Source organism: Oncorhynchus nerka, linkage group LG4, assembly GCF_034236695.1.
Source record: "Oncorhynchus nerka isolate Pitt River linkage group LG4, Oner_Uvic_2.0, whole genome shotgun sequence".
NCBI lineage: Eukaryota > Metazoa > Chordata > Actinopteri > Salmoniformes > Salmonidae > Oncorhynchus > Oncorhynchus nerka.
The window spans coordinates 68,918,342-68,943,961 of record NC_088399.1 but is presented as its reverse complement, the minus strand read 5'-3'; the positions used below and the strand labels follow the sequence as shown (position 1 = coordinate 68,943,961).

The 25,620-nt window shown below is 43.3% G+C and overlaps 1 protein-coding gene across 1 annotated transcript in view; it reads left to right on the top strand.

Moving 5' to 3' along the window:
• The window catches only part of LOC115128515 (potassium voltage-gated channel subfamily G member 2-like), a 35,856-nt gene extending 10,500 nt beyond the window's left edge, over positions 1-25,356 (top strand). Inside the window, exons 2-4 of the mRNA XM_029658409.2 lie at positions 3,488-3,807; positions 4,013-4,595; positions 23,912-25,356. Coding sequence (XP_029514269.1) covers positions 3,614-3,807; positions 4,013-4,595; positions 23,912-24,643 — 1,509 coding nt within the window. The 5' untranslated portion in view covers positions 3,488-3,613 and the 3' untranslated portion in view covers positions 24,644-25,356. The remainder of the gene's footprint in view (positions 1-3,487; positions 3,808-4,012; positions 4,596-23,911) is intronic.
• The last annotated feature ends 264 nt before the right edge of the window (positions 25,357-25,620 follow it).

The window sequence follows — 25,620 nt, the reverse complement described above, 5'->3', positions numbered from 1 at the left end:
CGCCACAGGAAAGGAAGAACCAGAGTTACCTCTGCTGCAGAGGATAAGTTCATTAGAGTTACCATCCACAGAAATTGCAGCCCAAATAAATGCTTCAGAGTTCAAGTTGCAGACACATTTCAACATTAACTGTTCAGAGACTGCGTGAATCAGGCATTCATGGTCGAATTGCTGCAAAGAAACCACGACAAAAGGACCCCAATAAGGAGAGACTTGCTTTGGCCTAGAAACATGAGCAATGGATATTAGACTGGCAGCTTAATTAAATATTACCCGCAAAACACCAGTCTCAACATCAACAGTGAAGAGGCGACTCCGGGATGTTGGCCTTTTAGGCAAAGTTGCAAAGAAAAAGCAATATCTCAGACTGGCCAATAAAAATAAATATTAAGATGGGCAAAAGAACATAGAACCTGGACAGAAGAAGGCCAGCATCCCAGAGTCGCCTCTTCACTGTTGATGTTGAGACTGGTGTTTGCGAGTACTATTTAATGAAGCTGCCAGTTGAGGACTATATACACACATACACAAACACACACTACCAGTCAAAAGCCACCCTTTGCCTTGATGACAGCTTTGCACACTCTTGGCATTCTCTCAACCAGCTTCACCTGGAATGCTTTTCTAACGGTCTTGCCAGTTGAGGACTTGTGAGGCATCTGTTTCTCAAACTTGAATGCACTTCTTCTCAGTTGTGCACCTGTGCCTCCCAGTCCTCTTTCTATTCTGGTTAGAGCTAATTTGCGTACACTGTATTTCTGATCAATTTGACGTTATTTTAATGGCCAAAAAAAAAAACAAGGACATTTCAAAGTGACCCCAAACTTTTGAACGGTAATGTATGTATGTATGTGTGTGTGTGTGTGTATGTATATGTATATATATATATATATCATAGCTTTAGAAGCTTCTGATAGGCGAATTGACATAATTTGAGTCAATTGGAGGTGCACCTGTGGATGTATTTCAAGGCCTACCTTCAAACTCAGTGCTTCTTTGCTTGACATCACGGGACAATCAAAAGAAAGACCTCAGAAAAATGGTAGACCTCCACAAGTCTGGTTCATCCTTGGGAGCAATTTTCAAACGCCTGAAGGCACCATGTTCATCTGTACAGACAATAGTACGCAAGTATAAGCACCATGGGACCACGCAGACGTCATACCGCTCAGGAAGGAGAGGAGTTCTGTCTCCTAGAGATGAACGTACTTTGGTGCGAAAAGTGCAAATCAATCCCAGAACAACAGCAAAAGACCTTGTGAAGATGCTGAAGGAAACAGGTACACAGTAAAACGAGTCCTAATATCGGCATAACCTGAAAGGCCGCTCAGCAAGGAAGAAGCCACTGCTCCAAAACCACCATAAAAAAGCCAGAATAAGGTTTGCAACTGCACATAGGGACAACGGTCGTACTTTTTGTATAAATGTCCTCTGGTCTGATGAAACAAAAATAGAACTGTTTGGCCATAATGACCATCGTTATGTTTGGAGGGAAAAGGGGGAGGCTTGCAAGCCGAAGAACACCATCCCAACCGTGAAGCACGGGGGTGGCAGCATCGTGATGTGGGGGTGTTTTGCTGCAGGTGGGACTGGTGCACTTCACAAAATAGATGGCAACATGAGGCAGGAAAATTATGTGGATATATTGAAGCAACATCTCAAGACATCAGTCAGGAAGTTAATGGGTCGCTAATAGATCTTCCAAATGGACAATTTTACATTTACATTTAAGTCATTTAGCAGACGCTCTTATCCAGAGCGACTTACAAATTGGTGCGTTCACCTTAAGACATCCAGTGGAACAGCCACTTTACAATAGTGCATCTAAATCTTTTAAGGGGGTGAGAAGGATTACTTTATCCTATCCTAGGTATTCCTGAAAGAGGTGGGGTTTCAGGTGTCTCCGGAAGGTGGTGATTGACTCCGCTGTCCTGGCGTCGTGAGGGAGTTTGTTCCACCATTGGGGGGCCAGAGCAGCGAACAGTTTTGACTGGGCTGCGCGGGAACTGTACTTCCTCAGTGGTAGGGAGGCGAGCAGGCCAGAGGTGGATGAACGCAGTGCCCTTGTTTGGGTGTAGGGCCTGATCAGAGCCTGGAGGTACTGAGGTGCCGTTCCCCTCACAGCTCCGTAGGCAATGAAAAAAAAAAAAAGGACAATGACCCCAAGCATACTTCTAAAGTTGTGGCAAAATGGCTTAAGGACAACAAAGTCAAGGTATTGGAGTGGCCTTCACAAAGCCCTGACCTCAATCCAATAGAACATTTGTGGGCAGAACTGAAAAAGCGTGTGCGAGCAAGGAGGCCTACAAACCTGACTCAATTACACAGCTTACAGCTTTGTCAGGAGGAATGGGCCAAGTTCACCCAACTTATTGTGGAAGGCTACCCAAAACGTTTGACCCAAGTTAAACAATTTAAAGGCAATGCTACCAAATACTAATTGAGTGTATGTAAACTTCTGACCCACTGGGAATATGATGAAAGAAATATAACCTGAAATAAGTCATTCTCTCTACTATTATTCTGACATTTCACCTTCTTAAAATAAAGTGGTGATCCTAACTGACCTAAAACAGTGATTTTTTACTAGGATTAAATGTCAGGAATTGTGAAACTGAGTTTAAATGTGTTTGGCTAAGGTGTATGTAAACTTCTGACTTCAACTGTACGGTGTGTGTGTGTGTATATATATGTATATATGAGTTTCTCAAAAGATTTTGGAAGAGTTTGTAAAGTTTTCCTCTTATTCACCAACAGTCACAATGTGTCCTGTTTTGAGGTTCAAGAACATTCTCGTGAACGAAACTGATTAAAGTTTTAGTGTGATGCTGCATCATGAAGAGGAGTTTTGTGGCTGACAGTAGTTCACTGTGATCTAATTTGGCTTTGTATGAATCATTTAACCTTCGCTACGCAGAGCTGCATTCTGTCAGTCGTAAGACTGGAAGGTGCCATTGGAAAGTGCCACATTTTAGGAGTTTGTTTCATCAGCTGAAGCTGTGGTTATACTGATATAAAAATCTATGTTGGAATAAGAAGATTAAAGCAAGATATTATTGCTGCAGAATTAATTGCACTTTTTCTGTTGTCATAAACAAAGTCAATGGCCCGTGAAAGATTAATCACGGGAAGTTTTACCAAGTATATCCAAACAGTTTGTTCTTTTCATTGTCGACATTCCACAGCTAATTGCTCTGTATTTATTTTAATTTAGTGAACCTTGATAAACAATCCTTTAAAGAGAAACATCTCATTTAGGCCCTCAGCGATGCGTTAAATACCACAACAACTTAACGAATTCCTCTCTCTGCATCGGGGTTCCTGCTGATGCAAAACTTGTTGGTGTGACGAGAGAAAGAGGGACAAAAGGAGCCTGAAGAGTGACTTGTATCTGGTTCATCCTGAGATTCTGAAGTAATCCGTCCCAATAAACCAGTGGAAGTCATTTCTATGTCTAAACTTTCTTTCATCTGCTTTGTTTCCATAGAGCCCAACCCTGCTCCTGGATGGGTGAGGTCCCTGCCAACCCAGTCGGTCAGTGAACCCCCCCCCCCACTCCCCACCCATCGCCTCCCGACCAGGACCCCCTGGGTCCCCCAGAGGAGCAGCAGGGATGTACCAGGAGGTGGCCTTCCTAGCGGGCAGCACGGAGAAAGAGTTCACGCCCTTCCACTTCCCCATTGAGAACCAGAAGGAGGTGGTCACTAAGAAGGGTGTGTTCTTCAAGCGGCAACGGCTGCTGCGGAGGCCCAATGAGGGGCAGGAGGAGAACGACCTATCAGCCGTCATCAACGTGGGCGGGATCAGGTACAATACCAAGAGTTGCTGTGTTCATCTCAATAATCAATAGTCCATAATCAGAAGTCTTTAGGTGCAAGATTTAAAAGGCAAATAATCCAGGCATTGGTCTTGCTGCTGCTCAAGAGCATTATAGAGTATTTGAAGAGTATTTCAGTGACTATTGTGCAAAGTCATTGTGCAGCGGTAACATTGTGTGTTTTCCTCTCACCAGGTACCGTATCCCCTGGTCCGTTCTGGAGGAGTTCCCTCTGACGCGGCTGGGCCGGCTGAGGGGCTGTAGCTCATTGGACGAGATCATGGAGGTGTGTGATGACTACGACGACGGGTGCCAGGAGTACTTCTTTGACCGCAGCCCATCTGCGTTCCGCACCATCGTGACGTTCCTAGCGGCAGGGCGGCTGCGGCTGCTGAGGGAGATGTGTGCCCTGTCCTTCCAGGAGGAGCTGGTCTACTGGGGCGTGGAGGACACCAGGCTGGAGTGGTGCTGCCTCCGAAAGCTACGCATCAGGCAGGAGGAGCTCAAGGAGCAGCTGAGGATGGAGGAGGCAGAGCTCACCACAACCCTGACCCCCCAGAGCTGTGAGGATGGGCAGGGGCACGTCGGGGAGGGAGGGGGGGAGGAGGAGGAGAGCCGCATGGCGGGGTGTATGCGCAGGCTGCACGACATGGTGGAGAACCCTCAATCTGGACTACCTGGAAAGATCTTTGCCTTCTTGTCGGTGGTGTTTGTGGCCATCACCGCAGTAACGCTCTGCATCAGTACCATGCCCGACCTCCGGGAGGAGGAGGAGAGGGTGAGTTCACTTCCTGTTTACTCCCTACTCACAGGGTTTTACTTCTGGGTCACACTCGGGTGGGTTATACATAGGACCAGGAGTTTGACCTAACCGAGTTACAGACCTGGAAACTCTGAGCACATCCACATCTACATTCTGCTCTTAGTAGGATGACGTTTGAGGGACAACCTCAACATGGCGAGTCTTCCCCCTTATAGTAACTAATCTTCACAGAGGTAATGTGATGGCTCAGGGATGTTGTCAGGGACGACTGCCACGCTACAACTCCAATCACATTAATACCAGATTATTCCATTTGCCAGATCACTGCTGCTGCTGTTAAGGCACTCTCGTATTGCTCTTATTCAGGCAGTAAAGGAATAATTAACATAGAATATACAGTGCCTTCAGAAAGTATTCAGACCTATTCCATATTTTGTTGTTACAGACTGAAATATTAGCAATTGTATTGAAAATTAAATACGGAAATCTCTCGTTTACATAAGTATTCACACCCCTAAGTCAATACATGTTAGAATCTCCTTTGGCAGTGATTACAGCTGTGAAACTTTCTTGGTAAGCCTTTAAGAGCTTTGCACACCTGGATTGTACAACATTTACACATTCTTTAACAATTCTTTAAGCTCTGTGAAGTTGGTTGTTGATCATTGCTAGACAGCCATTTTCATGTTTTGCCATAGATTTTCAAACCAATTTTATGTCAACTGTAACTAGGCCACTCGGGAACAGTCAATGTCATCTTGATAAGCAACTCCAGACTGAACCAGGTTTTCCTATAGGATTGTGCCAGTGCTTAGCTCCATTCCGTTTATTTTTATCATAAAAACAGTCATAGACTTTGCCGATGACAAGCACGCCCATAACAAAAAGGGGAGGAGTATGCGGTCACATCTGCACTCGCATCTGCACTCGGTCCGCAGGTAGTATTACATTTCATTATAGTACAACGGTTTGATTTGTCTAATCTTAGCAATTCCTTCTTAGCTAGCTACACAGCCGTCTTTGTATCATAGATAATTGCGTAATTATCGTATTTCGTCGTCCTAACGCAGTCTACACTGCCCTGCAGCTAGCCAGCTAGCTAACGTCCACCGTTAGCTAGTCCACCGTCTACCGATTAGCAGCACAACTATTACACTCAACTGAACGACTTGATTAGTGTAGTGTTAGCTAGCTACATAGTTGTCTTTGCTGTCTTCGTACCCAAGATAATTGTGTAGTTTAGAGTGTGTAGTTTTATGTCGTCCTTAACATAGGAGACTCTGCTAGCTAGCCAACAGCTAGCCAACGTCTACCGAACAGAACTTCTGCACTCAACAATCCGGTCGCATTTCGCTTCGCTCCACAGGTAGTATCACATTTTTCATTTCATTTCATTACAGTACAACGGCTTGATTTGTTTGATCGTAGCTAGCTACATAGCTAGCTACATAGCCGTCTTTGTATCAAAGATAATTGTGTAGTCTAGAGCGATTTCCTAGGTTAACTAGCCAGCTATTGTCGTTCTTTCAACGCAACGTAACGAAATCATCACTGCTAGCTAGCCAGCTAGCCCCGAATAGCAGCACAGTAGAAACTATTACACTCAACGGAACGACTTGATTAGTGTAGTGTCAACAACGCAGCCAATGCCAACTAGCCTACTTAGTCAACAACGCAGCCTCTGCCAGCTAGCCTACTTCAGCAGTACTGTATCATTTTAATCATTTTAGTCAATAAGATTCTTGCTACGTAAGCTTAACTCTCTGAACACTCGTGACGTGTAGTCCACTTGTCATTCCAATCTCCTTTGCATTAGCGTAGCCTCTTGTGTAGCCTGTCAACTATGTGTCTGTCTATCCCTGTTCTCTCCTCTCTGCACAGACCATACAAACGCTCCACACCGCGTGGCCGCGGCCACCCTAATCTGGTGGTCCCAGCGCGCACGACCCACGTGGAGTTCCAGGTCTCCGGTAGCCTCTGGAACTGCCGATCTGCGGCCAACAAGGCAGAGTTCATCTCCGCCTATGTCTCCCTCCAGTCCCTCGACTTCTTGGCACTGACGGAAACATGGATCACCACAGACAACACTGCTACTCCTACTGCTCTCTCTTCGTCTGCCCACGTGTTCTCGCACACCCGAGAGCTTCTGGTCAGCGGGGTGGTGGCACCGGGATCCTCATCTCTCCCAAGTGGTCATTCTCTCTTTCTCCCCTTACCCATCTGTCTATCGCCTCCTTTGAATTCCATGCTGTCACAGTTACCAGCCCTTTCAAGCTTAACATCCTTATCATTTATCGCCCTCCAGGTTCCCTCGGAGAGTTCATCAATGAGCTTGATGCCTTGATAAGCTCCTTTCCTGAGGACGGCTCACCTCTCACAGTTCTGGGCGACTTTAACCTCCCCACGCCTACCTTTGACTCATTCCTCTCTGCCTCCTTCTTTCCACTCCTCTCCTCTTTTGACCTCACCCTCTCACCTTCCCCCCTACTCACAAGGCAGGAAATACGCTCGACCTCATCTTTACTAGATGCTGTTCTTCCACTAACCTCGTTGCAACTCCCCTCCAAGTCTCCGACCACTACCTTGTATCCTTTTCCCTCTCGCTCTCATCCAACACTTCCCACACTGCCCCTACTCGGATGGTATCGCGCCGTCCCAACCTTCGCTCTCTCTCCCCCGCTACTCTCTCCTCTTCCATCCTATCATCTCTTCCCTCTGCTCAAACCTTCTCCAACCTATCTCCTGATTCTGCCTCCTCAACCCTCCTCTCCTCCCTTTCTGCATCCTTTGACTCTCTATGTCCCCTATCCTCCAGGCCGGCTCGGTCCTCCCCTCCCGCTCCGTGGCTCGACGACTCATTGCGAGCTCACAGAACAGGGCTCCGGGCAGCCGAGCGGAAATGGAGGAAAACTCGCCTCCCTGCGGACCTGACATCCTTTCACTCCCTCCTCTCTACATTTTCCTCTTCTCTCTCTGCTGCTAAAGCCACTTTCTACCACACTAAATTCCAAGCATCTGCCTCTAACCCTAGGAAGCTCTTTGCAACCTTCTCCTCCCTCCTGAATCCTCCTCCACCTCCCCCTCCTCCCTCTCTGCAGATGACTTCGTCAACCATTTTGAAAAGAAGGTCGACGACATCCGATCCTCGTTGCTAAGTCAAACGACACCGCTGGTCCTGCTCACACTGCCCTACCCTGTGCTCTGACCTCTTTCTCCCCTCTCTCTCCAGATGAAATCTCGTCTTGTGACGGCCGGCCGCCCTACAACCTGCCCGCTTGACCCTATCCCCTCCTCTCTTCTCCAGACCATTTCCGGAGACCTCCTCCCTTACCTCACCTCGCTCATCAACTCATCCCTGACCGCTGGCTACGTCCCTTCCGTCTTCAAGAGAGCGAGAGTTGCACCCCTTCTGAAAAAACCTACACTTCGATCCCTCCGATGTCAACAACTACAGACCAGTATCCCTTCTTTCTTTTCTCTCCAAAACTCTTGAACGTGCCGTCCTTGGCCAGCTCTCCCGCTATCTCTCTCAGAATGACCTTCTTGATCCAAATCAGTCAGGTTTCAAGACTAGTCATTCAACTGAGACTGCTCTTCTCTGTATCACGGAGGCGCTCCGCACTGCTAAAGCTAACTCTCTCTCCTCTGCTCTCATCCTTCTAGACCTATCGGCTGCCTTCGATACTGTGAACCATCAGATCCTCCTCTCCACCCTCTCCGAGTTGGGCATCTCCGGCGCGGCCCACGCTTGGATTGCGTCCTACCTGACAGGTCGCTCCTACCAGGTGGCGTGGCGAGAATCCGTCTCCACACCACGTGCTCTCACCACTGGTGTCCCCAGGGCTCTGTTCTAGGCCCTCTCCTATTCTCGCTATACACCAAGTCACTTGGCTCTGTCATAACCTCACATGGTCTCTCCTATCATTGCTATGCAGACGACACACAATTAATCTTCTCCTTTCCCCCTTCTGATGACCAGGTGGCGAATCGCATCTCTGCATGTCTGGCAGACATATCCGTGTGGATGACGGATCACCACCTCAAGCTGAACCTCGGCAAGACGGAGCTGCTCTTCCTCCCGGGGAAGGACTGCCCGTTCCATGATCTCGCCATCACGGTTGACAACTCCATTGTGTCCTCCTCCCAGAGCGCTAAGAACCTTGGCGTGATCCTGGACAACACCCTGTCGTTCTCAACTAACATCAAGGCGGTGGCCCGTTCCTGTAGGTTCATGCTCTACAACATCCGCAGAGTACGACCCTGCCTCACACAGGAAGCGGCGCAGGTCCTAATCCAGGCACTTGTCATCTCCCGTCTGGATTACTGCAACTCGCTGTTGGCTGGGCTCCCTGCCTGTGCCATTAAACCCCTACAACTCATCCAGAACGCCGCAGCCCGTCTGGTGTTCAACCTTCCCAAGTTCTCTCACGTCACTCCCGCTCCTCCGCTCCCTCCACTGGCTTCCAGTTGAGGCTCGCATCCGCTACAAGACCATGGTGCTTGCCTACGGAGCTGTGAGGGGAACGGCACCTCAGTACCTCCAGGCTCTGATCAGGCCCTACACCCAAACAAGGGCACTGCGTTCATCCACCTCTGGCCTGCTCGCCTCCCTACCACTGAGGAAGTACAGTTCCCGCTCAGCCCAGTCAAAACTGTTCGCTGCGCTGGCCCCCCAATGGTGGAACAAACTCCCTCACGACGCCAGGACAGCGGAGTCAATCACCACCTTCCGGAGACACCTGAAACCCCACCTCTTTAAGGAATACCTAGGATAGGATAAAGTAATCCCTCTCACCCCCCCTCCCCCTGAAAAGATTTAGATGCACTACTGTTCCACTGGAGGTCATAAGGTGAATGCACCAATTTGTAAGTCGCTCTGGATAAGAGCGTCTGCTAAATGACTTAAATGTAAATGTAAATAACATAATGTGTGTTGGATTTGCTCCAAACATAACGCTTTGTACTTAGGACATGAAGTTCATTTCTTAGACCAATTTTTGTTGTAGTTTTACTTTAGTGCCTTATTGCAAACAGGATGCTTGTTTTGGAATATTTATATTCTGTACAGGCTTCCTTCTTTTCACTCTGTCAATTAGTTTAGTATTGTGGAGTAACTACAATGTTGTTGATCCTTCCTCAGTTTCTCCTGTCACAGCCATTAACTCGAACCGTTTTAAAGTCACCATTGGCGTCAAGGTTGATATCCCTGAGTGATTTCCTTTTTAGTGACTGGGTATATTGAAGTGTTAGTAATAACTTCACCATGCTCAAAGGGATATTCGATGTCTGCTTAAATTATTTTTAATCTACCAATAGGTGACCTCCCTGGTCGTTGTTGTCGAATGTGTTTGAAATTCACTGCTCGACCGAGGGACAGACAATTGTACGTGTGGGGTACAGAGACGAGGTAGTCAATAAAAAAAGAACACAGAGTGAGTCCATGCAACTTATAAAGCTCCACAGTGGACGTGTCATAATACCCATAACATCTAGCGGTCAAACAGGGAAATGGTCCCAAACGTTTTTCCACCATTCATTTATCCCATAGGGGATTTTAGAAATACTTCAAATAAGGGCTGTGGTTTGTGTAGGCTTACCCTTGCGTGATATTTTGATAACCGTGTAAATCTCTCTCCAACAAGATGACTATTATCAATATATTTGGCTGAATTCGAAAATGCTAATTAGCATCAGAGTAGACATCATGCAAGACTACAAATCCTAAATACAGGCAAATATATTGATTTTAAAAGTCACCTTGTCCGAGATAGATTTACATGGTTATCAAAACAGGTCAGGGTAAGCTTACATGAAACACAGCCCTTATTTGAAGTGGGAAAAATGTATGGTGTAAAAACAATTAGAACCATTTCTGTTTGACTGCTAGGTTTTATGGGTATTATGACACATACTGTGGTACTCTATGTGACTTGTTAAGCACTTGTTTACTCCTGAACTTTATTTAGGCTTGCCATTGCAAAGGGGTTGAATACTTATTGACTTAAGACATTTCAGCTTTTCAATTTGACTTATTTTGTAAACATTTCTAAAAACATAATTCCACTTTCACAGTGTGTGTGTGTGTGTGACAAGGGGTATGAATACTTTCTGAAGGCACTGTAAATGAATAATCAGTACATTAAGCCAGAGGTTGTCCTCTTGTGGTCCTCAGGGGTCCCATAGGGCTTAAAACTTGGCCAGTGGCCACCTAATGTTACTGCACCAATTTCACTGACCGAGATAAGTAATTATATTATCTTCTTCTTCTGGGTGTTTCATGTCTAGTAGTTGTGCCTCTGAGACCTCAGTGTTCCTGCTGGAGTGTCTTTGTGGGGCAACACAGTCAACCTCCTGAATGACATTAATAAAGCTTTAGAATGATTTAAAGAGAACCTCCACAGGCTTCTCGCGCTACCAAAGAGACCTCTGCGTCGGGGTGAGAGGGGGGGGGGGGGTGAGGGGGCTGAGGATGTGCTGTATCTTCAAAGTGGAAATCAGAGTGCAAGGAGGGTTAACAAGCAAGCTACAAGGAGGGTTAGCGAGCTAGCTACAAGGAGGGTTGGTGTTAGCGAGCTAACTCCCCAAACAATACCTTCTCTTGAAGCGCTCATCTCCTATTAGGTGAGGTTACTGGCTGAGCTTTAAAAGAGTAAATACTGTAAGTGATTGAGGGAGACAAAGGTCAGGCAAGGATATATACAAATGCTGTGTTATAATGAGAGCGAGAGAGAGACTTGACAAACGGCCAAGAATACTCTGTACTTGTTGATAGGGAGCAGTATCTATGGAATGTTCTCTGTTTATTCTCATGTCAATGTTTGAAGGTTAAGGAGGGTTGTCTAGACCCATGTTGTAGGTTACGCTACGGGCTGTATTTTTGTATGTGTTAATGTTAAGCAGAGCAATATTGTGACTAAACACTTCAGAGAAATCCAAATCAACTATCTTCATTAGTAAGAGCTAATAACCTGAGCTGTTTGAACGGAGTCCGCCCACCATCCTCCTCCGTTAGTTGAGCTAATATTCATTAACGGGAGGCTTTGATGGTGATCAGCATAGATCTTCCCACTATGGATGTAAATTGAATGAAATCCCTAGGACGCTGTCTTTATTGAGGGGTATGCTGAACAAAAATATAAACGCAACATGTGAAGTGTTGTTCCCATGTTTCATGAGCTGAAATAAAAGATCCCAGAAATGTGCCATACGCACAAAAAGCTTATTTCTCTCATTTTGTGAACAAATTTGTTTTACATCCCTGTTAGTGAGCATTTCTCCTTTGCGAAGATAATGCATCCACCTGACAGGAGTGGTATATCAAGAAGCTAATTAAACAGCATGCTCATTACACAAGTGCACTTTGTGCTGGGGAAAATAAAAGGCCAATGTAAAAGGTGCAGTTTTGTCACACAACGCCACAGATGTCTCAAGTTTTGAGGGCGTGTGCAATTGGCATGTTGACTGCAGGAATGCCCACCGGAGCTGTTGACAGATAATTAAATGTTCACTTCTCTACCATAAGCCGCCTCCAACGTAATTTTAGAGAATTTGGCAGTACATCCAACCAGCCTCACAACTGCAGACCACGTGTAAGCACACTAGCCCAGAACCTCCACATACAGATTCTTCAGCTGTGGGATCGTCTGAAACCAGCTACCCACATAGCTGATGAAACTGTGGATTTGCACAACTGAAGGATTTCTACACATACTGTCATAAACCTTCTCAGGGAAGCTTATCTGCGTGCTCGTCGTCCTCTCTATGGTCTTGACCTGATTTCAGTTGGGTGTTGTTCTCACCTTCAATGGCCACTGACACGCTGGATAGGTGTGCTCTTCACGGATGAATCCCGGGTTTCCAATGTACCAGGCAGATGGCAGACCACAGACCGCCATCATCTCGTTTCAGCATAATAATGCACAACCCCATATATCAAGGATCTTGTCACATATCCTGGAAGCTGAAAATATCCCAGATTTTCCACGGCCTGCATACTCACCAGACATGCCGCCCATTAAGCATGTTTGGGATGCTCTGTATCGACGTGTACGACAAAGTGTTCAATTTCCAGACAATATCCAGCAACTTCGCACAGCCATTGAAGAGGAGTGGGATAACATTCCAGGCCACAATCAACAGCCTGACCAACTCTATGTGAAGGAAATGTGTCACACTGCATGAGGCAAATGGTGGTCACACCAGATACTGACTGGTTTTCTGATCAAATCCCCTACATTTTTTTAAAGGTACAGTATCTGTGACCAACAGATGCATATTTGTATTCCCAGTCATGTGAAATAAATAAATTAGGCCATAATCTATGTATTTTAATTCACTGATTTCCTTATGAACTGTAACTCTGTAAACATATTGAAATTGTTGCATGTTGTGTTAATTATTTCTCAGTGTAGATTCAGATGCAGTTTATCATGATATGTTTCAGCTATAGGCTAAACTCACGAACGAACTAGACCAGCAGATAATAATCTAATACATTTGTCGTCTTACAGTAAGAGTTGGCGTCCTCAACCATGTTAAATGTTACATTCTGATTATGCATTTAGCTTGTTGTTCCTCCGTCCGCAGGCTTGTCTCACCTGCACAGAGATGTTCTGACAACCCTTGTCTTCCAGACTCAGTTAGAATCTAACCTTCATATCCCTTTGACTGTGTGCAGTTGTGGATCCATTCAAACTGAAAAAAAGTTGTGGTTTTTGTAAAAGCATCAGAGGACAAAGCCAAGGTGGTGTTGGTGATGGACAGCACTTAGCTTGTCTGTTCTGATACAGCTCAGTGATTCAGGCCCACATAACAGCTGCACGTACACACATGTAGAGTTTTATGGGTGTGCTTATTGCCTCTATCTGGATGAATAGAGGATTAAAGTGTGTGTGTGTGTGTGTGTGTGTGTCCTCAGAGTAGAGTGTTTCCCAAACTCAGTCCACGGAGCCCCAAGGGTTGCACGTTTTGGTTTTTGCCCCAGCACTACACAGCTGATTCAGATAACCAACTCATCATCAAACTGTGATTATTTGAAACAGCTGTGTCGTGCTAGGAGAAAAACCAAAAAGTGCACCCCTTGGGGTCCCAGGACCGGGTTTGGGAAATTTGTAGTGTGTCCTCTGAGTTTGTGTGTCAATTTCAGTCTTTTCACACCTCAATGTCAAAATGGCTTATTTCTCCCCCTGTACACGTCTGGAAATTTAGAACTTGTTTTATCCATTTTCTTCTCTCTGATAATACAGTGCATTCTGAAAGTATTCAGACCCCTTGACTTTCCACATTTTGTTACGTTACAGCCTTATTCTAAAATGTATTAAATAAAAAATGGTCCACATCGATCTACACGCAATAATGACACTTTATAAAAAAACAAAATAAAAACAGAAATACCTTATTTACATAAGTATTCAGACCCTTTGCTATGAGACTCAATTGAGCTCAGCTGCATCCTGTTTCCATTGATCATCCTTGAGATGTTTCTACAACTTGATTGGAGTCCACCTGTGGTAAAGTCAATTGGTTGGACATGATTTGGAAAGGCACACACCTGTCTATATAAGGACCCACAGTTGACAGTGCATGTCAGAGCAAAAACTAAGCCATGAGGTTGACTGAATTGTCCGTAGAGCTCCGAGGCAGGATTGTGTCGAGGCACAGATATCAAAATAATTCTGCAGCATTGATGGTCCCCAAGAATCTCTCTTGACAGGCAACAAGACCGCCTGGGTTGAGGCCAGCGTACGTCTGCTGTAATCTAATTGATTTCCAGCGTGAATTATGGGAATTATTCCACTGAGTTATTTCAGTCTAGTGAGAAACAAATACATTTAAGAAACATAATAAAAGATTTAAATAACTGGAAAAGAAGCCAGGAAAATAGATTATTTAATGTGGGAGATTACACTTCTCTCACTCAAATGAAAAATATCAATGACTTCGAAAGTCTAAAGAAATGTCCTACTGTGGAGAAAGTCTGTTCCTCAGTCATTGTATTGGATTAGTGTGTTAGTCATCATATGGGGAACGCTTTGCCAAAAACAAAATCATCCAAGACAAGGCTTCCACATAAACACGCACACACACCCTTTGGAGAGGAATGAGACAGCTACCATCACTCTGCTCTGATCATACACCAGGATCCTGAGGCCATCTAGCCTCAAGCACCTTCTCTCCCACGTACACACACAGCATGGCTGGTGGGCTGCACCTTGATCCTCTGGATGTCCCGCTGTCTCGAACAGCATCTCTGTGAGTTGAGTGCCCCTACTGCCTCCTTAGGCAGCTTTATTTAACTAGGTAGGCCATTTGAGAACATGTTCTCATTTACAACTGTGACCTGGCCAAGATAAAGCAAAGCAGTGCGACAAAAACAACAACACAGGGTTACACATAATCAAATGTACAGTCATAGCCAAAAGTTTTGAGAATGACACATTAATTTTCACAAGTCTGCTGCCTCAGTTTGTATATACTCCAGAATGTTATGAAGAGTGATCAGATGAATTGCAATTAATTGCAAAGTCCCTCTTTGCCATGCTAATGAACTGAATCTCCCAAAACATTTCCACTGCATTTCAGCCCTGCCACAAAAGACCAGCTGGCATCATGTCAGTGATTCTCTCATTAACACAGGTGTGAGTGTTGACGAGGACAAGGCTGGAGATCACTCTGTCATGCTGACTGAGTTTGAATAACAGACTGGAAGCTTCAAAAGGAGGGTGGTGCTTGGAATCATTGATCATCAATCATGGTTACCTGCAAGGAAACAATTTTCTCTGATGAATCCCCTTTCTGATGGTTTGGGGCATCCGGAAAAAAGCTTGTCCGGAGAAGACAAGGTGAGCGCTACCATCAGTCCTGTGTCATGCCAATAGTAAAGCATCCTGAGACCATTCATGTGTGCTTCTCAGCCAAGGGAGTGGGCTCACTCACAATTTTGCCTAAGAACATAGCCATGAATAAAGAATGGTACCAACACATCCCCCAAGAGCAACTTCTCCCAACCATCCAGGAACAGTTTGGTGACAAACAATGCCTTTTCCAGCATGATGGAGCACCTTGCCATAAGGCAAAAGTGGTAACTAAGTGGCTCGGGGAACAAAACATCAATATTTTTGGTCCATGTCCAGGAAACTCCCCAGACCTTAATCCCATTGAGAACTTGTGGTCAATCATCAAGAGGCGGGTGGACAAACAAAAACCCACAAATTCTGACAAACTCCAAGCATTGATTATGCAAGAATGGGCTGCCATCAGTCAGGATGTGGCCCAGAAGTTAATTGACAGCATGCCAAGGTGGATTGCAGAGGTCTTGAAAAAGAAGGGTCAACACTGCAAATATTGACTCTGCATCAACTTCATGTAATTGTCAATAAAACCCTTTGACACTTATGAAATGCTGGTAATTATACTTCAGTATTCCATAGTAACATCTGACAAAAATATCTAAAGACACTGAAGCAGCAAACTTTGTGAAAATGTATATTTGTGTCATTCTCAAAACTTTTGGCCACGACTATACAGTCAATAACACAAAATAAAATAAAAATAGACAAATCTATGTACAGTGTGTGCAAATGGAGAAGAGTAGGAAGGTAGGCAATAAATAGGTTCTAGAGGCTGTCATTGAAAATAAGAATTTGTTCTTAACTGACTTGCCTGGTTAAATAAAGGTAAAAAAAAAAAAAAAAAGCTGCTCAGACAGCTGATGTTTAAAATTAGAGAGGGAGATATAAGACTCCAGCTTCAGAGATTTCTACAATTTGTTCCAGTCATTGGCAGCAGGGGGTGCTGAGATGTTGGCCAGGGTAGGGGTAGCCAGGTGGAAAGCATGGCCAGACGTGGAAAAATGCTTATTGAAATGATCAATTTTCTACCAGGTGTCAGAGTATGTGAGCGGAGTGGAGCTGGATCCTGCCCAATTTGACTGGAGTGTGGAGCAAGTTCCCAAAATGTGGAGCTTTGGCCTTCTAGTCCGCTCCAATTTCACTCCAGTAGCGCTCACTTCACGAGCTCAGGGCATGTCCGGCCCAGCATGCATCTGTAGTCTACTTGTGTGCTGCTATAGCCCCTTGCTTTAGCTACTGTCACCAAGTATCCTAAATATTTTCATAAAGAAACTACTAAAACACACAGGTGACAAATCAAGGTGACTTACCAATATGAGGAGGACCAAGAGCAAGAGACGAAGTGTGGTGATGTAGTGTCCACAACTAAAGAATCATTGTGGAATCTGAAAAGACACATATCCCGAAGGCAGGATAGTGTACTTACTACGTGCACATGCTAACAGAAAGTCACTCATTCACAATTTGACAAGGACTCGATAATGCCTAGAATGTCACGGCACATCCCCTTTGTGTGTCCGTAATGCACCCAAATTAATACAACCACTAGCATCCCAAATACTTTTTTACGTAATGTGGCTGATGCAACAGATTAGGACGTTTATCTTAAAATGTTGATAAACTATTATGCTATTTCTTCACATTATAAGCGCAGCAATGCGCACATGGTAGTAGGCTATAAGCGCAAATGTTCCATTAGCGGAAAACACCATTATCAAAAGTAATCGCAAATGCAATTATGCATGTCATGCTTTTATTATAAAGGTGCTTTTTTATGGTGAAAATGATCTTCCCCAAACTTGAAACTCACATGCTGCTTATGTATGTCAGTTAGTCTCTACACCCCTTGTAAAGCGGGTTAATGTGCTTAATTTTAAGAAGTTATTTGGCCACTTTAGTTGTAATACAAACCATATTAAAACATATAGGCCTATGGGCTAGGCTACATGAGGTGTGCGAATATCATTAGAAAAAGTCACACAAAAAAATACTTTGTTTCTTATGCTGGGCATAATTCACGTGATAATATATCATTCACAAGTGAGATGATAATATTGTCAGCCATCAGACTATTCTTGATTTAATCTTGACTTTACATATATTATTTAGTAAATGTGTGAAATTTGTTTTGTTTTAGAATGGACCATTATCATGCACCTGTATCGAAACCGGGTCAGTGGGGAAAATACATGTCATCGATCCACTTAAATAGTAAATAGTGAATGGAGGATGCTTTTTCCCGTGGTTTATTCTCATGCCAGCCAGGTAGGCTATACTCCTGTTGTAAATATAAGCAAATTGCTTAATATTAGGAAAGTTGAGAAACAAATATAGTAGGCCTATCCTATATAAAACTGAGCCTCCTATTTTTAGTAGAGGCCATCCCTCTGTTTTCTCACGCCTATTGAAACGTTGCGCAACATGAGCTCATGGGCTCTCATGAAGTGTTTGATTAGAGGGACAATAGAGTGCTGAGTACAATGCAGTCTACAAATCCGGTGTCAGCCCACAGTCTGAAATTGAGCAAACAGTGTAGAATTTAAGCAACCAGGAAATGACTGAGCAATTTCTGCTAGATAATACAGCCACAAATTCAGAACAGCTTTCCCATTTTGACAACAGTTGCTGCTCCGGCGGTAGAAATCAATAGGTGAATATCACAGCCAATCACAACACTGGTGGGGAAGTAATACTATGAATCACTATCGTTATCAGCAAATATACAGTAACTGTCAAAGGTTTGGACACACCTACTCATTCAAGGGTTTTTCTTTCTTTCTTTTTGACTATTTTCTACATTGTAGAATAATTGTAAAGACATCAAAACTGTCTCTGAGTAAGTGTGTCCAAACTTTTGATTGGTACTGTATATTATGGACATTTCCATAAATGCAATGCAATGCAAAAATGTTAAATATCCTATGTGTAGCACCTTTAACATCTAAACATTAAACCACAACAGCCTTCAGAATCACAAGGTGCAGGCTCTCCTGTTCACTGAATGTGAGATAGCTGGCCAGTGCCCTCTCACATTGATGAGAAGGAGATGATCATTTTATAATAAATAAGCTATTTTTATTAACTTGCATGACATACCAGCAGTAACCTTCACACACTGAACACCATTTCCCATTCGAAGGAACTGCAGTGCTTGAGGGAGGAGGCCACAGGTGTGTGCAATTTGATAATTAGCAAAGCTTGCAAGCAGTCAGCTGACAATTAAAGGGACATCCCACTGGGCAAAAACTTGTTGAATCAACATTGTTTCAATGTAATTTGTCAAAGTATTGTGAGGTGGAATCTAAGGGGAAAATATGTTGGATTTAAAAAAAGTCTAAACTATTGTTTTGAGGGTGAGATTTCCATCACATGATTATGTAATCATGGTAACTCAATTTCAACAGAGAAACCTTGTAGAAAAATATGTTGAATTTGTACCTTTTAAACCAATGTCAGGTTTTCACCAGTATATCCACTATCAGGAAAAACAACAATAGGCTGAGCAGCACCACCTACTGGAGAATTGATCTATCTATGGCTACCATTTGGTCTCCCATCCAGGGTTTTAATGAAGCCCAGCCCTGCTTAGCTATAATATTGTCACTAACTATTACCAATGTGCTATTGTGAGAATGATTGTTAATAGATCTCCATTTAAAAATGAAATAGATTCACTGTTGCTATCAAAGTCATTCCAAAGGGTAGGTTAAACAGAGCAAATGAAACATAGCTATACTTTTACTCATATACCATCAATGATGCTATATAGACCTATATAACACAGCTATTGTTTTAATTTAACCCACAATAATAAAATAGACCTATGATTTCAAGCTCTGGTTGATTTGAAATTGTATGATATTTAGCCATGTTTAATTGTTTGGTTGTCAAAGCAACCAAATATCAATATTTGAAGGAGATTCATCTTCTGCTTGGATAGTTCCATCTGTGCCACGGACTTAGTCTGGCTTTAATTTCAGTCTGTCTAAAAATGTATAATTGATATGTTGGATTCACGTCTTTACCTCAACCCAAAATGAAAGTGAAAGAATAGGACTAAATCAAATAAAACATTATTTAAAGCGCATTTAAAGTTGGATTTGATCTAGTCCTAATGTATAACTTCAATTTTTGGTTGAGATGGAAATATAAATCACTTTTTAAATACCATAAATAGCCTATTAACTTGTTGTCAAGTTAACAAATGATATGTTGAATTCACATCTCCAACTCAAACCAAAATAAAAGTTAAAGAATAGGATTAAGCCAGTGTCTCAGATGGAACTATCCAAGCAGTAGATACATCTCCTTTAAATGTAGATATTTGGTTGCATTGTCAACCAAACAAAATTCAGTATTACTTTTGTAATACGTAAATAGCCTATCTTTCAAACGAGTGTAACATTCAACCTTAAAATGGCCACATTGAGGTTACTGTAACTATACATTTCTACTTATGTAATCATATAAAGCGTGCATGTTCAGGATAGCATGCATAGGTCATCGCAGGTCTGTGGAGATCTTCACAAGTGCTGTTATAATCTGCAGAAAATATCGAATGACATTGATCACTTGCATTATGTACTTTATGGTGCGTTTTTAAATGGTTGAAAGAGCAGTGATAGACATTTGGATGACAACTAAACCGAAAATTAGACATCGTTTTTCCATTGGAATTTGGTTGTGCTTTTAGATGGTTGAAAGCATAGTGATAACACACTGGAAATTCAACTAACTTTTGGCTGTCTTTTTGAGTGGGTGAATATAGGTTGTAATCAACGTCTCCACCAAATATTATCCACGTTGAAATACGTGTGTGCTCAGTGGGTTAGGTTGAGCTGATTGGAAAAGATCAATTAACATGTGATAATGAATTGACATTTTAGGATCCTAGCTATATAAACACACAATAAATACATTGATAGAAATGACAGGGAAGGCTACTCCTTCACACAGAGAATGTACCATAGCTCTAACAACAATTCGATAAAACAACTAACATGATTAACATGATTAACATGATTATCTACCACATTCTACACTGCTGACAAGTCGTGGTGTGTTATTGTGGTTCTGTAACTAATATTTAACACCAGTTGGAGAATCTAGACCAAAGAAATGGGTGTTCTCGTATAGGGAACTCTTGAAACGTAATATGGCCATGTTCTGTAGCTCCTATGTTCACACACTCCTCTCCCAGCCCTGCCCCGCCCAGTGAGGTGAAGGAGATGAATGTTATAAGGGCTGAGGTAAACAAATTGACTAAAGCCATTGAAAAACTGTGTGTAATAACAGCCAGCTCAGCATTACGCTAAGCCTGTTTTTGAAATCATGCCCACTTACACACACCTTGGGGACCAAAGGTCGTCCTCCTCCTGTGGTGATTGGCCATGTTGTTTAGTTAACACGCGACATGGCTGCTACACACCTGTCTGGAGCTCTGATATGGTCAGAGTAGCGTGTTTGCTGAATCTGATTATTGTGTGTGTGTTCATTTGATCCACTGTAGCCATGTACAGGGCCTTCAGAAAGTATTCATACCACTTGACTTACAGTACTCCACATTTTGTTGTGTTACAGCCTGAATTGAAAAGTAATACATTTTTACAAATGTATTAAATTAAATGCATAAATATATAATTTATATAAGGATTCACACCCCTGAGTTAATACATGTTAGAATCACCTTTGGCAGCGATTACAGCTGTGAGTCTTTCTGGGTAAGTCTCTAAGAGCTTTGCTCACCTGGATTTTACAATATTTGCACATTATTCTTTTGAAAATTCTTCAAGCTCTGTCAAGTTGGTTGTTGATCATTGCTTGTCTTTCCACAGCCATTTTCAAGTCTTTCAATATCGTCTTGGTAAGCAACTCTAGTGTAGAATTGGCCTTGTGTAAGGTTATTGTCCTGCTGAAAGGTGAATTTGTCTCTGTTGGAAATCGAACTGAACCAGGTTTTTCTCTAGGATTTAGCCTGTGCTTAGCTCTATTCTGTTTATTTTTATCCCTAGTCCTTGCCGATGACAAGCATACCCATAACATGATGCAGTACCCACCAAGCTTGAAAATATGAACGGTGGTACTCAGTGATGTGTTGTGTTGATTTGCCCCAAGCATAACACTTTCTATTCAGGACATAAAGTTAAAATCTTTGCCACATTTTTTGCAATTTTACAGGGTGCATGTTTTGGAATATTTTTATTCTGTACAGGCTTCCTTCTTTTCACTCAGTATTGTGGAGTATCTACAATGACAAACTTAAATGTTGTTAATCCATCATCAGTTTTCTCCTATCACAGCCATTCCACTCTGTAACTGAGTGGTTTCCTTCCTCCTTATTTAGCCTTGTCATAACAAAGGGGTTGAATACTTATTGACTCAACCCATCAAAGTTACTTTACTACAACAACAACTGGCCAAATTGTGCATTTATTTTACATGCACACACACTTGCAAGCACTTACGCACACATACACACTTCCCTCTGGGGGAGAAATTGGTTGATTCAACGTTGTTCCACATTATTTCAACAAAAAAATCAATGTGATGACATTGAATCAAAGTGGAAAACTGATTGGATTTGCAAAGTCATCAAGGGATTTTCCTATTAAAAAAAAAAAAAAAAAAAAAAAAACTTTTAGCCTAAATCCAATGACATGGTGACATCTTTTGTTGATTTCACGTTGAATTCATGTTAGTTGGTAACTCAACCAAATGTAAATCAAAACTAGATGTTGAAATGACGTCTGGGCCCCGTGGGTTTATTGTTGTGCTCTGTGAATAACCAAGCATAGTGAAGCAGTTGCATGTTGTTTGGATTAGTAAACGTGGAAGAAAGGTTTATGTTGCTCTGGTTTATATTTTTGAATGCTGATTTCTGTGCTGCCTTTTGCCTTTCAAGCCTTTCAGATACAGCTTTGCTTTGATTAAAGTATATTTACTGGAATAATGAGAGGCTAAAAGTCACCCAGCCTGGCTTTTACACTCCCTCCTCACTCCACTATGTCTCTAAGAATACACTGGAATGGTTTTTAAGATGCATATTCTCTTGGTTGTTTTTTTTAAGCACCTCTAGCATCTTATTCACAAGTGATGATTCTCTAACAGGTTAGAGCTCAACCGCTGGTCAAAAACACGTGTTCCCTAATCACATTTAAGGAGTAATTGAGGAGGCTATGATGGAACGGAAGGATGTACTAACTGGAGGAAAGTTACTAAAAGTTGGCAAAAGTAATTAAGACATTATTTCATGCTCACTTCTTCCTAAACATGTTGATGAAGCGTAGCTAGGTTCCCCAGAGCGAGAGTGCAATAAAAGGAGAGGCCAACAGCTTGGCTTCTTTCTTTCATAGAAATGAATTATTGTAGATGTTTGTACAGTATAAACCTTTACACATACACCCCATCTCCACCCCCACCTCGCTCCTCATTCTCCTTCTGGGTCTGTTTTCATAATCACATGTAAATACAGTTATGTAATATTTATGGACCCATTTAGAGCAGACGGAAAATTGATTACACTACAGGAAGTAAGGATATTTCATCATGCCAGAAGTAAATTAAAGTATTTATAATATATTTATAATGTAGTCAAGGTTGGCTTTAGCTTAGTCCCCGCTGATCCCAGGAAGGAAATTAATTTCCTTTAATGAAGTTGCATTAATAACAGTCAGATTGGAGAGAGTGGGAGGAAAGGGAAGGAATCAATGGTTTCTCCTCAGCTTCACGTTGCCGTTGACATTGTGGCTGCATGAGTTCTATGGATCTGTCTCATGGCACACTTGTATAACTATTTATTGTGGCTGGACACCAGTAATTCATTTTTTGGGTACAAAGATTCTGAATGTATGACCAGATATTGCTACCAGGGTGATTTGTCTAAAGGAGTTGACAGTCTACAAACAGAGCCTATAATAATATAAATACATTGTACTGTATAGCCCATCTTAGCCTTGCCAATTAAAGGAAGGAATTTCTGACATCATCAAAGCCTCTCTTCTCAGTTTTATAAATCATGTAAAGTACTGCTGACAGACTGCCAGTCTATTTTATAATACACAGGAAGAAAAAAACATATCCCTCAGGCTGTTTGATCAAAGTTACTCGTCTCTTTTCCTTATGATCCCAATCAACTAACAGGGATGTTCAGATGGTTTATGTGCTGCTCCAATACCCTCTCCAGCTATCCCTCGAAACATTGCTCCTCCCCAAATCTCTACCCCCTCACCCCTCCTGGAGCCCCCCGCTGGTGTAGAGGAGTCTGACGCCACTGGTGGCTGTTGAACTGGTCCTTCGAGCCGGATAGGAACAACTGACAACTTGTGTGATTAGGAAACAGTTATCCAGAATGTTTTATAATAGTGAATGTATTGTCGTTTCCTACCAATGTCTTGCATTATAATTGTTGCTTGCCTTAACACTGTGTGTTCACTCTCTTTTACTGTGCGTTTTTCTTAACACTATGTTTCCTCTGTCTTCCAGGGTGAGTGTTCTCAGAGGTGCTACAATATCTTTGTCCTGGAGACTGTGTGTGTGGCCTGGTTCTCTCTGGAGTTCCTGCTGCGCTTCATCCAGACGCCGAGTAAGTGTGTGTTCCTGAAGACGCCCCTCAACATCATCGACGTGGTGGCCATCCTGCCCTATTACATCACTGTGATCGTAGACTCTCTGTCTGAGGGAGGGGAGAAGCCCAGCGGCGGGAACAACTACCTGGAGAAGGTGGGCCTGGTGCTGCGGGTACTCCGGGCCTTGAGGATCTTCTACGTGATGCGTCTGGCGCGCCACTCCCTGGGGCTGCAGACCTTAGGCCTGACGGTCCGACGCTGCACCCGCGAGTTCGGCCTGCTCCTCCTGTTCCTGTGTGTTGCCATGGCACTGTTCTCCCCGCTGGTGTTCCTGGCGGAAAGCGAGATGGGCGCCAAGTACGACTTCACCAGCATCCCCGGCACCTACTGGTGGGCTGTGATCTCCATGACAACGGTGGGGTACGGGGACATGGTGCCGCGTAGCATCCCGGGTCAGGTGGTGGCGCTCAGCAGCATCCTCAGTGGGATCCTCCTGATGGCGTTCCCCGTCACCTCCATCTTCCACACGTTCTCTCGGTCCTACCTGGAGCTGAAGGAGGAGCAGAACAGAACACTGAGACAGAAACCAGACTTCCAGGACTCCAGCAAGTCTCAGAACAGCGAGGACTCGGCCGAGACGGACAGTTAACATGGCATCACTGTCGCCGCCTCTGCTTTCCGCAGGAAGTCCATCGCCCTTGCGTCACAGAGGAGGGCCATGCAGACTCAAGACTGAGTGTGTGTGCAACGTGAGAGCCTGTGGGTGTGCAGTGCACTGTGGGAAACTCGTACTAAAGCTGGAGGATCTAAACAGGGATGTGACGTTTTTTTCAAGCTTAAGAAGAAAAGGAGCTCCAACATTTTGTGAGCCTCCATAGCTCTGTCCATCAGAGTGTGTTCAAGAGTTTCTAAGATTTTATAAGACAGCTGCATAAGTCTTTTTGTTGACATTACTGGTGTAGAGCTGATCACATTATAAAATCACAAGTTCTCTGTGGTCAAAGGACATTTCACCCAGGAGTATGGAAGCCCTACAACACAGGAGTATAGCCCTACAGCACAGCATGGGGAGAAATCTTCTCTCTCACAAATATTCAGTGTGATAAAGCTATTATTTTAAGGGAAAAACACTAAAAATATTATAATTTTGGTATATATTTAGGATAAGAAATATTGCAACAAGATATAAGTGCAATAAGAAAGATTATTTAACTATAAACAACACATTTACATATTTCAGAATGCTTAGTTTGCGTCTATATAGACTCAGGATCTGCATATTTTAATAAATGTAAGAAAACCATGACCTCGGCTGATGCAATGTATGATTCTACACTTTATTAAATTCATTTGATCCCATGATTCTGTCTGGAGGTTTTCCTCCAATTTCACATCTCCTCTGAATAATAATGGCCTTCCAGACATGTTATGTTCAATCTAATCAGAGGCGCAACTTTGGTTTTAGAAGTGGGGGGGACATAATTATTATTATTTTTTATCCAGTTGGATAAACACTCCATACAGCCTACCCGACCGCTCGGAGGCGTCCGCATGGTTCTAAAGCACACCATTGCCTTGTTTTGTATCACATTCCAATGATAAAACTGGGGGGGACAAAATTGAATT